This window comes from Callithrix jacchus, chromosome 11, assembly GCF_049354715.1.
Source record: "Callithrix jacchus isolate 240 chromosome 11, calJac240_pri, whole genome shotgun sequence".
In the NCBI taxonomy this organism is placed as follows: Eukaryota; Metazoa; Chordata; class Mammalia; order Primates; family Cebidae; genus Callithrix; species Callithrix jacchus.
This window is the reverse complement of record NC_133512.1, coordinates 34,951,837-34,964,090: the sequence shown is the minus strand read 5'-3', so window position 1 is coordinate 34,964,090 and position 12,254 is coordinate 34,951,837. Positions and strand designations below refer to the sequence as shown.

The 12,254-nt window shown below is 38.0% G+C and overlaps 1 protein-coding gene across 5 annotated transcripts in view; it reads left to right on the top strand.

The window, feature by feature from the left end:
- The window catches only part of KLHL7 (kelch like family member 7), a 71,711-nt gene extending 66,305 nt beyond the window's left edge, over positions 1 to 5,406 (top strand). For all 5 annotated transcript variants that reach the window (XM_002751494.6, XM_009002286.6, XM_002751495.8 and 2 more), the window contains 2 exons: positions 2,925 to 3,022; positions 4,004 to 5,406. In XM_002751494.6, coding sequence (XP_002751540.2) covers positions 2,925 to 3,022; positions 4,004 to 4,287 — 382 coding nt within the window. In that variant the 3' untranslated portion in view covers positions 4,288 to 5,406. The remainder of the gene's footprint in view (positions 1 to 2,924; positions 3,023 to 4,003) is intronic.
- The last annotated feature ends 6,848 nt before the right edge of the window (positions 5,407 to 12,254 follow it).

The following is a 12,254-nucleotide window of genomic DNA, read 5'->3' as shown; positions in this document are numbered from 1 at the left end:
ACACCATTGCACTCCAGCCTGGGTAACAAGAGGGAAACTCCATCTCAAAAAAAAAAAAAAAAATTAGCTGGGGCTGGTGGCACATGCCTATAATCTCAGCTACTTGGGAGTCTGAGGCAGGAGAATCGTTTGAACTTGGGAGGTAGAGGTTGCAGTGAGCTGAGATCACGCCATTGCACTCCAGCCTAGGCAAAAATGGTGAACAAAATCTGTCTAAAAAAAAAAAGTTATCTAGCCAACCCAGTTATTTTTTATAAGAATTTCTCCCCAGTTTTGATGTTTTACATGTTTTTTGTTTGTTTGTTTTTTTGGGTTTTTTTGCAATGGCGTGATCTCGGCTCGCTGCAACCTCTGCCTCCCGGGTTAAGTGATTCTCCTGCCTCAGCCTCCCGAGTAGCTGGGATTACAGGCATGCATCACCATACCTGGCTAATTTTGTATTTTTAGTAGAGATGGGGTTTCTCCATGTTGGTCAGGCTGGTCTCGAACTCCCGACCTCAGGTGATCTGCCAGCCTTGGCCTCCCAAAATGCTGAGATTACAGGTGTGAGCCACTGTGCCTGGACATTTTAAGTGTTTTATAATTAGAATGTGTTTAATTGGAAACGGAAAAATTAAGCGTATGGACTGCAGAAACACAAATAACACATGTTCTTACTCATGTGGGAGCTGAAAACATTGATCTCATGGAGGTAAACAGTAGAATGATGATTACCAGAGGTTGGTTAACAAGTACAGAAATACAGCTAGATAGCATAAGTTCTAATATTCAGTAGTAGAGTAGGGAGACTACAGTTAACAATAATTCATTGTATATTTCAAAATAGCTAGAGAAGAACTGGAATGTTCCCAACACAAAGAAAATATATTCCCCAGTAGCCACATGGGAAACTTGAGTTCCTTCCCTAGCCCAAAAAAATACAAGGAAAGATAAATGTTTGAGGTGGTGGATTTCCCAGTGACTCTGATTTGATCATTACACATTGTTATACATGTGTCAAAATATCACAGGTACCATAAAAATATGTACAAGTATTGTGTATCACATTTTAAAAATCAATTTTTCAAAGATGGAGAGGAGCAGAAGCTCATAATAAAAAAGTAACAATCTGAAGAAAGAAAGAAATTATGCCTATGAAAACAGTGTGACACAGTTTGAGCAATCAGAATTTTAAGAAACACTTCTAAACATTAAACTTCAGATTGCAGATAGCAGGGACTTAGTATGTATTCTGCATGTGAATTATAGAAGGAAGGCGGATTTGTGAAACTTGTTTTCTAAACCTTCAGGAGATTTAGATACACATAAAAACATGCTCTCTTTTTATGTCATTAACATAGTATTTGGAGAAGAAAGTGGTATGTAAATGGCATTTTTCCAAGTGAAATACTATATTTAATGCATGATGATAGCTCGGTCTATAACTCTCACTATGTGCAGGGCAGTGAAGACCTAGTTTTTACTGCTCTCCCACTTCCAAGCTGTATGTCGGTCATTTCACCTGGATGAGCATGTGTTTTTTTCCTAAAAACAGCAGCCATGCTGTCCACCACAGCTTAACAGAGTGCTTTGAAAATGTGATGACTGTCAAACCATTTTTAAAACAATACATAAATATAAGACAAAAGAATTGTTAATATTTCAGTTAATCATTGTGCCCTAATTAGGTTTTTTGTTTTTTGTTTTTTTGAGACGGGGTTTCGCTCTTGTTACCCAGACTGGAGGGCAATGGCACGATCTCAGCTCACTGCAACCTCCGCCTCCTGGGTTCAGGCAATTCTCCTGCCTCAGCCACCTGAGTAGCTGGGATTACAGGCACGCGCCATCATGCCCAGCTAATTTTTTGTATTTTTAGTAGCGATGGAGTTTCACTATGTTGACCAGGATGGTCTCGATCTCAACCTCGTGATCCACCGGCCTCGGCCTCCCAAAGTGCTGGGATTACAGGCGTGAGCCACCGCGCCCGACCCCTTAATTAGGTTTTATAAAGTTAAATTTGCCAAGTTGTTTTAAAGAAGAAATATAAATAATAATTACAGAGAGTTACACTTATGCCAAGTTTCCATTTTGTTGTTGTTACTGTTGTTTGGAGTCTTTTGGTTTAAATTAGCTGCTAAAAGCACAAGACTGTGTGCCAATACCAGTTTCGCAATCACAAATGTCAGACTTGGGAGTAGATGCAGAAGAAGGTATTGAATCTCAGAAAAAAATAACTAAACCCTGTTGTCTGTGTATATATGTATAATGCTGCTATCTGTGAATTAATATCCTTTAACACTTGTGTCCACATTTATATTCTCAGTTTCATTATTTGTAATAGTGGCTGTGAACACAGCAATGTGAGTTATTAAACTTGACAGAATTATAGTACTTTTTTGTTACCAGAGCAGCATAAAGTTCTTAGTGTAGATTTAAAGATGGACATGTGAATAGAAACAGATACTATTAATTTCCTGATTACCTGAGGTACATTATAAGTTTATGTTTTACTTATACATACATTAATAATTAAAGCTATATGTGATAGAACTAGTTCATTTTTCCTGCCAGCAGAGTTGTGAACAAAGAGAAAAGAATTACTTCTTTATCTTCTAGTATCTTCCTCTTGTTTTTTGTTCCCATATTACAAGATTTTATAAACCTCTCAGGAAAAGGATTTCCTTTAAAAATATGTTTTTTAATAGTCAGATATCCTCATTTTCTTATATCCTATCAGAATTGAAAGGAGTAAAATCCCTGTTTACCCATACATTGATAAATTACTTGTAATCATTGTTAAACTTGTTTTCACCCTGCTAGACATTTTATGTGTATATATACACATGAGTAGTAAACGAGCACTTAATTAGAATAGACCTTTCTTATTAGTATGAGTTATTTTACTTCCTATAAACCAGCACAGTAAAAACTGTAATTTTTTTCAGATGGACTGAGCTGTGTCCAATGATTGAAGCCAGGAAGAATCATGGGCTGGTATTTGTAAAAGACAAGATATTTGCTGTGGGTGGTCAGAATGGTTTAGGTATGTGATGTTAATTCACTGTTTCACTTCCCTGATCAGCTTGCTGATAGTTCCTTAAATTATTGAAGCATTTTTTAAAAATCTAGATACAAGCATTTACCATGTATATTATTATATCTATTTTTATAGTTTTCTGGTAACTAACATCGTTGGTAAACCATCGCAGAATGTTAAACGTTCTTGTTTATGAAACGTTGCCGTGGTCACCAGTCATTATGACAATTTTAGATGGCTCCTATACATTTCCACATACTTCCTGGGGAATGATGTAGAAGCAGCTTAAGAACTTTTGAGCAATGGAAATATTCAAACTTTTAAAAACCTTTAAAAAACTTTTTAAATACAAGTTGTAAGGCTTGTATCCAGGTCCTAAACAGTAAAGTTTTCTAAATATTTTTAAACATTGCATGAAATTATCAATATTATAATTTTTAAATGACTAAATTTGGCATTTTGTTTTCATAAATAATGAAGTACTAAAGAATCTTAAATGATTGTCTTAAATGAAAGGGAGTCTGAACTGAATCTAGAAACAAGCTTTATTTTAGTCAGTACATTTAAGCATTACTTAAATGTAGCAAATAATTTATTTTCCTTTTTCTGTCCCTGTCCATTGCTATTTTCCATAAGCTGCTAAAAGATAGGAGGAAAAAGAAGGACATCTGAATAATTATAATCAAAGTTAATCAGAAAGGAAATCACTGATCAGTTTATTTTGCACTTTTCCAGGATAGATAGAACATTTTTAATTTTATGGAAAAGAATCAGTATTTTAAAATATTAAATTTCTATTGTGTTAAAATAAGAGTAAGAATTTAGTTGGTGGCTATGTGGACATTCCTTGTAAAATTACAATTTTCTGTGTGTTTGAAAATTTTTATAATAAAATATTGGGAAAATACAAAAAGTTACTACTTTAAGAAATCTTCGAATTGTTCATATCGTTTTTCATGTTGTTCATTTTGTTTTATTCTTTTGAAGGTGGTTTGGACAATGTGGAATATTACGATATTAAGTTGAACGAATGGAAGATGGTCTCACCAATGCCATGGAAGGGTGTAACAGTGAAGTGTGCAGCAGTTGGCTCTATAGTTTATGTCTTGGCTGGTTTTCAGGGTGTTGGTCGATTAGGACACATTCTCGAATATAATACTGAAACAGACAAATGGGTTGCCAACTCCAAAGTTCGTGCTTTTCCAGTCACAAGTTGTTTAATTTGTGTTGTTGATACTTGTGGAGCAAATGAAGAGACTCTTGAAACATGAAAAATGAGTGAACGTCAGACTCATCAGAGACTCAGAAATACAGCCACCACTGCTTTGTTCCAAGGGTTTGGTGACAAAGTTTTGGTTTGGTGTTTTGGTAAAGAAAGTATCAAGTGAAATGAGGTCCCTATAAAATAGATGTTTCTTTTATATGGATTTCCTTACTTAATTCAAAGATCATATTTTAGCTGGCCATAAAACCAAGAACATATTTAGCAAGAAAAGTTGAAAAATTATAGGCATTTGTTGAAAATATGAATTTCTTGAATGAATTTCACATTTGTAACTATGATTTTGGCAGAATGAGAGATTGGCTCATCAGTGAAGCAGCAGCATCTTAGCTCTAGATTCTATTTTCATGCATCACAGAAGCACTACGTGGTTAGATCTGTTTGTACTCAGTCAAGAACTAAGAAATAGTATGAATTGTAAGTCAAGATGGGCAACTCAGATGGAGCAATTTAGTCTCACATAGTTGGCTTGTCTTTATTTTATTTAGTGCCAAATGTATTCCATTTTAAAAGTAAGCCACAGTGAATCAAGGCATATACACACTTACTCACAACTTCCTAAACAGATTTGGAATGTGTTCAACTTCTCATGAAATGTATTCAATCCACTTTATACATTCCATCTTTTTAACATAAAACGTAAAGCTTAGCACCCATCATTAATTTATGTCACTGCTTTATCCAGTGGTTAAAAAAAGGATTCTGCCTCTTTAGTCCTCACTGTTAAATAAAATCCAATCATAATAAGTGATTAACTAGCAAAAGGTAAAGCTATTTATAGCAAATTTCTAGATCATTAGAGAAGCACTGGTAGTTGAACCACAATATCAGTATTGACTTTTAACTTCTTTAAAGAGATCATGAATTCTTTTCCCTTAGCCAGAATGTGAGATACTTAACCTAGTTGTCTCTAAAAATTTTGTAATCATGAGTTAAATGTTATCTCCTAGTCATTGCTTTTATGTGATCAATAAATCTTTTGCAAACCCAACTACTTATTTCTTTCATAGTAATACTTTGCCTTTTTCACTGTGTATGGAATGAGCCATGTAAAGCTGTCACCATAAATGTTTTTATCTGATAATATTAAATATTTTTTAACTTAAAATAATTTTATTCGTTCTTCAAGTATGTTAGGTAATGGTTGTTTTTAGAATTTGTGAAGCAGTGTCTCTTAATTTTCAGTTTTCTTTCTATAGAGGTTATAATAGTCTTAAACCCTAAAAATGTTTAAATCAAAAACAAATTAGGAAAAACATAATGATAAGTATCTTTCTATTTGTGTAGGTTTTTTTTTTAATGAACATAACAGCTTTACTGAGATATAATTCACATACATACAATTCACCATTTAAAGTATACTATTCAGGCCAGGCATGGTGTCTCACGCCTGTAATCCCAGCACTTTGGGAGGCTGAGGCACATAGATCATCTGAGGTTCGGAGTTCAAGACCAGCCTGGCCAACATGATGAGACCCCATCTCTAATAAAAATACAAAACTTAGCCAGGCCTGGTGATGCATGCTTGTAATCCCAGCTACTCAGGAGGCTGAGGCAGAAGAATCACTTGAACCCGACAGGCAAAGGTTGTGGTGAGCCAAGATCAAGCTACTACACCCCAGCCTGGGCAACAGAGCAAGACTCTTGTCTCAAAAAAAAAAAAAAAAATGTGTACTATTCAGTGGTTTTTAGTATATCCACAGAGTTGTGCAACTATCACAATTTTAGGACATTGTCATCACCCCAAAAAGAAACCTTGCACTGATTAGCAGTGGCCCCCTGTTCCCCCACACAACCCTGTATTAGTTTCCTAGGGCTACCATAACAAATTGCTGCAAACTTGGGGTGGCTTTAAATAAGAAATTTATTCTCTCACAATTCAGAAGGCCAGCAGTCCTAAATCAAGGTATCGGCAGGGTTAGTTCCTTCTGGAGGCTCTTCAGCAGAAACTGCCCGTGCCTTTCCCCTTGCTTCTGGTGGTTGCCAGCATTCCCTGACCTGTAGCTACAGCACTTCAATCTCTGTCTCTGTCTCTGTCTTCCCATGGGCTTTTTTCCTGTGTCTCTGTATCTTCACATGGTATTCTTATAAGGACAACATAAGAGCTGGACATAGTGGCTCAGGCCAGTAATTTCAACACTTTGGAAGGTGGAAGCAAAAAAGGCTGGGTGCTATGGCTCACACCTGTATTCCCAGCACTTTGGGAGGTGGGTGGATCACCTGAGGTCAGGAGTTTGAGACCAGCCTGGGCAACATGGCAAAACCCCATCTCTACTAAAATACAAAAATTAGACGGGTGTGGTGGCACACACCTGTAGTCCCAGCTATTTGGCAGGCTGAGGCAGGAGAATCGTTTGAACCCGGGACGCAGAGGTTGCAGTGAGCTCAGATTGTACCTCTGCACTCCATCCTGGGTAACAGAGCAAGACTCCTCAAAAAGAAAAGAAAGGACAACATAGGGCCCCTAATCCAGTATGACTTTACCTAGTTACATCCGTAAAGACCCTATTTTCAAATGAGATCACATTCTGAGCTTCTGAGTAGACATGAATTTGGGGAGACACTGTTCAACACACAAAACCTCCCAAACACCATAGCCCTAGGCAACCACTAATCTACTTTCTGTCTAGATTTGATTATTCTGAACATTTTTAGTAGGGTTTTCAGTTTTGCACTCTTGAAAAACGTGGCTAGTTTGAGAGTGAAATATCCATTTATTATATTACAACATAGCTATATATGACAGTCTCCTATATAGAATATACAGCACCTGTTTGAGATATTTTAAGTACACTAGCATTTCTTTTTAGGCTGTGTCATCTGACTAGAACACACTATAGTAAATATATACACAGCTTTGATGTGGATTATAATGAAGTGTGTTTTTTTCCTTAGTAATTTGTATTATAATTCCTAATTAGTGTTTTTTTCTGCCTTGGAAATTTCTACAGAATTGTCAGTATCAGGATAGTGGGTAAAAGTGCACCCACCATACTGACAAGGACATTTTCTATTTTGTTCCCCAAAACTTCCTGTCCTGCAAAGTGCTCTACTTTCTTTTTAGTAGACGTTTGATAAGTTAATTATATCCGTTGCAGTGATACTATTTTAATGACAAAGTAATTCAGTTTATGCCTTCAAAAATCACAATTTGGACATAAAAGTTTAGCATCTTAAAAAACATTGTTGCTATTTTAAAAAATTACATTTGTTTGGGAGGCCGAGGCAGGTGGATCACCAGGTCAAGAGATTGAGACCATCCTGGTCAACATGGTGAAACCCCGTCTCCACTAAAAATACAAAAAATTAGCTGGGCATGGTGGCACACGCCTGTAATCCCAGCTACTCGGGAGGCTGAGGCAGGAGAATTGCCTGAACCCAGGAGGCGGAGGTTGCAGTGAGCCGAGATCGCGCCATTGCACTCCAGCCTGGGTAACAAGAGTGAAACTCTGTCTCAAAAAAAAAAAAAAATTACATTTGTGACTTTGTGGCCTAGTTGGCAAAAACTTGACATATTATTCCATGAAAATTTTGATTCGGCTGGGCACGGTGGCTCAAGCCTGTAATCCCAGTACTTTGGGAGGCCGAGGTGGGTGGATCACGAGGTCAAGAGATCGAGACCATCCTGGTCAACATGGTGAAACCCCATCTCTACTAAAAATACAAAAAATTAGCTGGGCATGGTGGCGCATGCCTGTAATCCCAGCTACTCAGGAGGCTGAGGCAGGAGAATTGCCTGAACCCAGGAGGCGGAGGTTGCAGTGAGCCGAGATTACGCCATTGCACTCCAGCCTGGGTAACAAGAGCGAAACTCCATCTCAAAAAAAAAAAAAAAAGAAAATTTCAATTCATTAATTATTTTGACATGACAATATTACTAACAAAATCAGTCATTTAAGAGTTATTCCACCAAGCAGTCTATATTCCTTTTGCCATGTATACTGTTAACAGCAAAAATTTTAGATTTGCTACATATGCCAGGGTAAAGGAGGTATTTAGAGGAAATTTTGCTTTCTACGATTAACACTATTAAATATACCAAAGACTTGAGAAAATCCAGTTTACTTCCACATGGCACCAAACCATCTCTCACTGAGTCATTATTTGGACTCTAAGTCCAAATAATTTGTCATTTTAATGAAAAGACATTTTACAGGTGGCATCATTCAGCATTTGATAAATCCTTTCTTTAAATATCCTCCTCCCTCTTTACAGTTGCCTCAGAAGACTTTAAAAAGCTTGAATCCACTTTTATCTTCCTAACCTTCCTCCTTCCCAAGATTCACACTACTTTAGAAAAAATAAAAATTAGGCCGGGCGCGGTGGCTCATGCCTATAATCCCAGCACTTTGGGAGGCTGAGGCGGGTGGATCACGAGGTCAAGAGATCGAGACCATCCTGGTCAATAAGGTGGAATCCCGACTCTACTAAAAATACAAAAATTAGCTGGGCATGGTGGTGTGCGCCTGTAGTCCCAGCTACTCGGGAGGCTGAGGCAGGAGAATTGCTTGAACCCAGAAGGCAGACATTACGGTGAGCCGAGATTGTGCCATTGCACTCCAGTCTGGGTAACAACAGCCAAACTCCATCTAAAAAAAAAGAGACATTTGAAAATTGATAATTCAGGGTTACAAGGGTGAGCTTAATCAGTGAACTTCATTATATGATGAGGAGATGGCCAACTATTTGTTGGTGGTCCATAAGAGATCCATAGGTATTTTTCTGGGATGTTTGACTCACCATTCAATAAACATAAGCTCTCTCTGTACCTGATGTCCTGGAATCTGAAGTCTCTCTTGTTCCCTTTTATTGGGGAGGAATCCTAACTCCTATCATGTTGAGACACTTGTTTCTTCCAATTGGAAGAGGAGGCAGCAGTATTTTTACTCTGCCATTTGAAGAAACCAGAAGTTTCCTTCCTGTAACCCCACTCTCTTAATTTCCACCTACACCATCACCAACCAATCACTACTAAGTTCTCCAAGCCCTAGGGTTTTATTGTCACACACATTCTACCTAGACAGTCTCAACCAGCATTCTGGCCTTGCCCCTCTCTACATTCACCAAGTACTGGGCTTACCCTCACTTAAGTTTCAGCCACCATTGGTATTATTTTAGGTCTTTGATCCCCGCAAAGTCCTTACACATGCTGACATTTGCAAGAAGAGAAGTCAGTGGCTACAAAGCAATACTGGTTCAGACAAGAAGATAATAAGGGCCGGGCGCGGTAGCTCATGCCTGTAATCCCAGCAGTTTGGGAGGCCGAGGTAGGTGTATCACGAGGTCAAGAGATCAAGACCATCCTGGTCAACATGGTGAAACCCCGTCTGTACTAAAAATACAAAAAATTATCTGGGCATGGTGGTGCGTGCCTGTAGTCCCAGCTACTCCGGAGGCTGAGGCAGGAGAATTGCCTGAACCCAGGAGGCGGAGGTTGTGGTGAGCTGAGATCGCCCCATTGCACTCCAGCCTGGGTAAGAAGAGTGAAAACTCCATCTCAAAAAAAAAAAGAAGATAATAAAATAAATACATTAAGGTTAATGAAAGCCAAGTTTCTAGTTATCAAGGGAGTTAAAAATATAGGAGGAAAATAAAAATGAATCATGATTTTGGATTGAAATTGGAGATCATTAGTGTAAACTCAGGTTTTTTTTTTTCATAGCCTTTGACATAGAAGGCATAATTTTCAATGTATAGAATATAGAAATATGTTTGGTGTAAATGGTTTCTTTTTATTATATATATGTATTTCCTAGCAATGCTTATGAGAGCAAAGACATCCCAGTAGCAATAAGCACACTTAAAGTTCAGATCTTGGTTTCTAAGTAGTACCAGAAAGACCCCCGGAAAAGAACTGACTCCAGAACTGGAGTAGAGAATGTAAAAATAAGCCTGGGACAGCTCTAGGCCAGAAACTAAAAAGCACTCAAGTAATCATGAGGATTTTTTTTTTTTTTTTGGTCCTTTTTCAAATGTGCAAAGGAGCTTAAAGGGGCTCCCACTGGCCAAACTGGAGATGACTGGAGCATCAAAATAAATGATACTAATGGATTATAACTCACTGAATACCTCTGGAAGTCATGAGTCCATACTGATATGAATAAGTGAATGAGCTAATAGTTGGATTTTTATATACTTACAGCATACCTCCCCACAAAATTCTGATTAATAAAAAGGAAAAGAATAACTTTATGGTAGAACAGCTTGGCAGACACCACCGTAAGCAAGTGATCGATTGAGCATTACAGGTAACAGAACAAATTGAAAGTGTGCACAACCTGCAATGAATGTGAAAACCACAGCATCATTTCTGTGATAATCCTGCCAAAGATGCATAACCTGAATCTAATCAAGAGAAAACATCAAACAGACATGCACTAAGGAACTTCTGCAATATAACCAGCCTGTAGTCTTTAATAGTGTCAAGGTCATGAAAAGGAAAGACAGTCTTCCAAACTGAAGGAGAAACAAAAAATATGGCTAAGCAACAATGATTCTGAACTGGACCCTTTTCCTAAAAATGATAATATTGGGACATTTAGCAAAATATGAATGGAGTCTAAGGATTAGATAGTAGTAGTGCATCAGTATCAATGTCCTAATTGTGTTGTGGTTATGTAGAATGCCCTGGTTTGTAGAAAATATACAATAAATATTTGGGTGATGAGGTATTAGGTCTGCAACATAGTCTCAAATGGTTCAGAAAAAAAAAGTTACTTGTACTACAAAGGAAATCTTCTCTGACCACAGGACAGAGGACAAAAAAGATTTTTAAAAGTTCTTTGTACTGTTATTTGTAACTTTTCCATATATTTGTTTCAAAATAAATGAATTACATTGATTAAAGAAAATAAAAAACTAGTTTGGACAAGTAGTTCCCAGTCCTGTAGATTCTAGTGTCTTCAAAATCCAAACAAATTACATGAGCAAGAATGATGGCTCACTTCCACTCCAATACTCCTAAAACCACCAGCACAAATCTGTAATCCAACAAAGTCAGATTTACTGACTTATTGCAGGCACTGAGACTGCACACCAGAGGAGCTGTGGGGTGTCTCACTGTACAAAATAAAAGGTAGTTATTGTAGGGTTTTTTTTGCGGGGGGGAGTGGGGAGAGAGAAGTTTAGGTGAAATTTAAACAAAATCTCAAAGCATAGCTGTGTGTAAAGGCATTAACATCAGGTCCGGACCGAGAATTGAATGTAGGGCATGTTTTCTTGGAAACTGCAAGATTAAGAAAATATAGAATGTGGCCGGGCGCGGTGGCTCACGCCTGTAATCCCAGCACTTTGGGAGGGCAAGGCAGGTGGATCACGAGGTCAAGAGATGGAGACCATCTTGGTCAACAAGGTGAAACCCCGTCTCTATTAAAAATACAAAAATTAGCTGGGCATGGTGGTGCGCGCCTGTATTCCCAGCTACTGGGAGGCTGAGGCAGGAGAATTGCTTGAACCCAGAAGGCGGGCGTTGTGGTGAGCCGAGATCGTGCTATTGCACTCCAGTCTGGGTAACAACAGCGAAACTCCGTCTCAAAAAAAAGAAAATATAGAATGTTTTCAGAAACCGTTTATCTGAAGCTCTACACCTGCCTAGAAACTGAGGCTGCTTCTCTGCGTCAAAGAGACTTAGAGCCTCCAGGTAAGTATGGGACGTTTCACTTGTTCTGATATAATTTCAAATAGCAATGTTTATGTGGACTTTCAAGAACACGGTTTCTCAGTGAGTAGTAAGAATATAGTACTCACTCGAAGAAGTAATAGTTTTCCCTTGCAGTATATTCTAAAAGAAACATTGTTTCCTGTTAACGTCACGTCTAGCTTTATTTGACTCTGTTATCCATCCAGATGAAAGGCCGGGCAGACTTACTAGAACGACTCGGTCTATCAAATCACAACTAATTCTCTCAGGGACTTGCTGAATTCCGCATTTGCCTGCTCCGCCTTCCTCTCATTTTG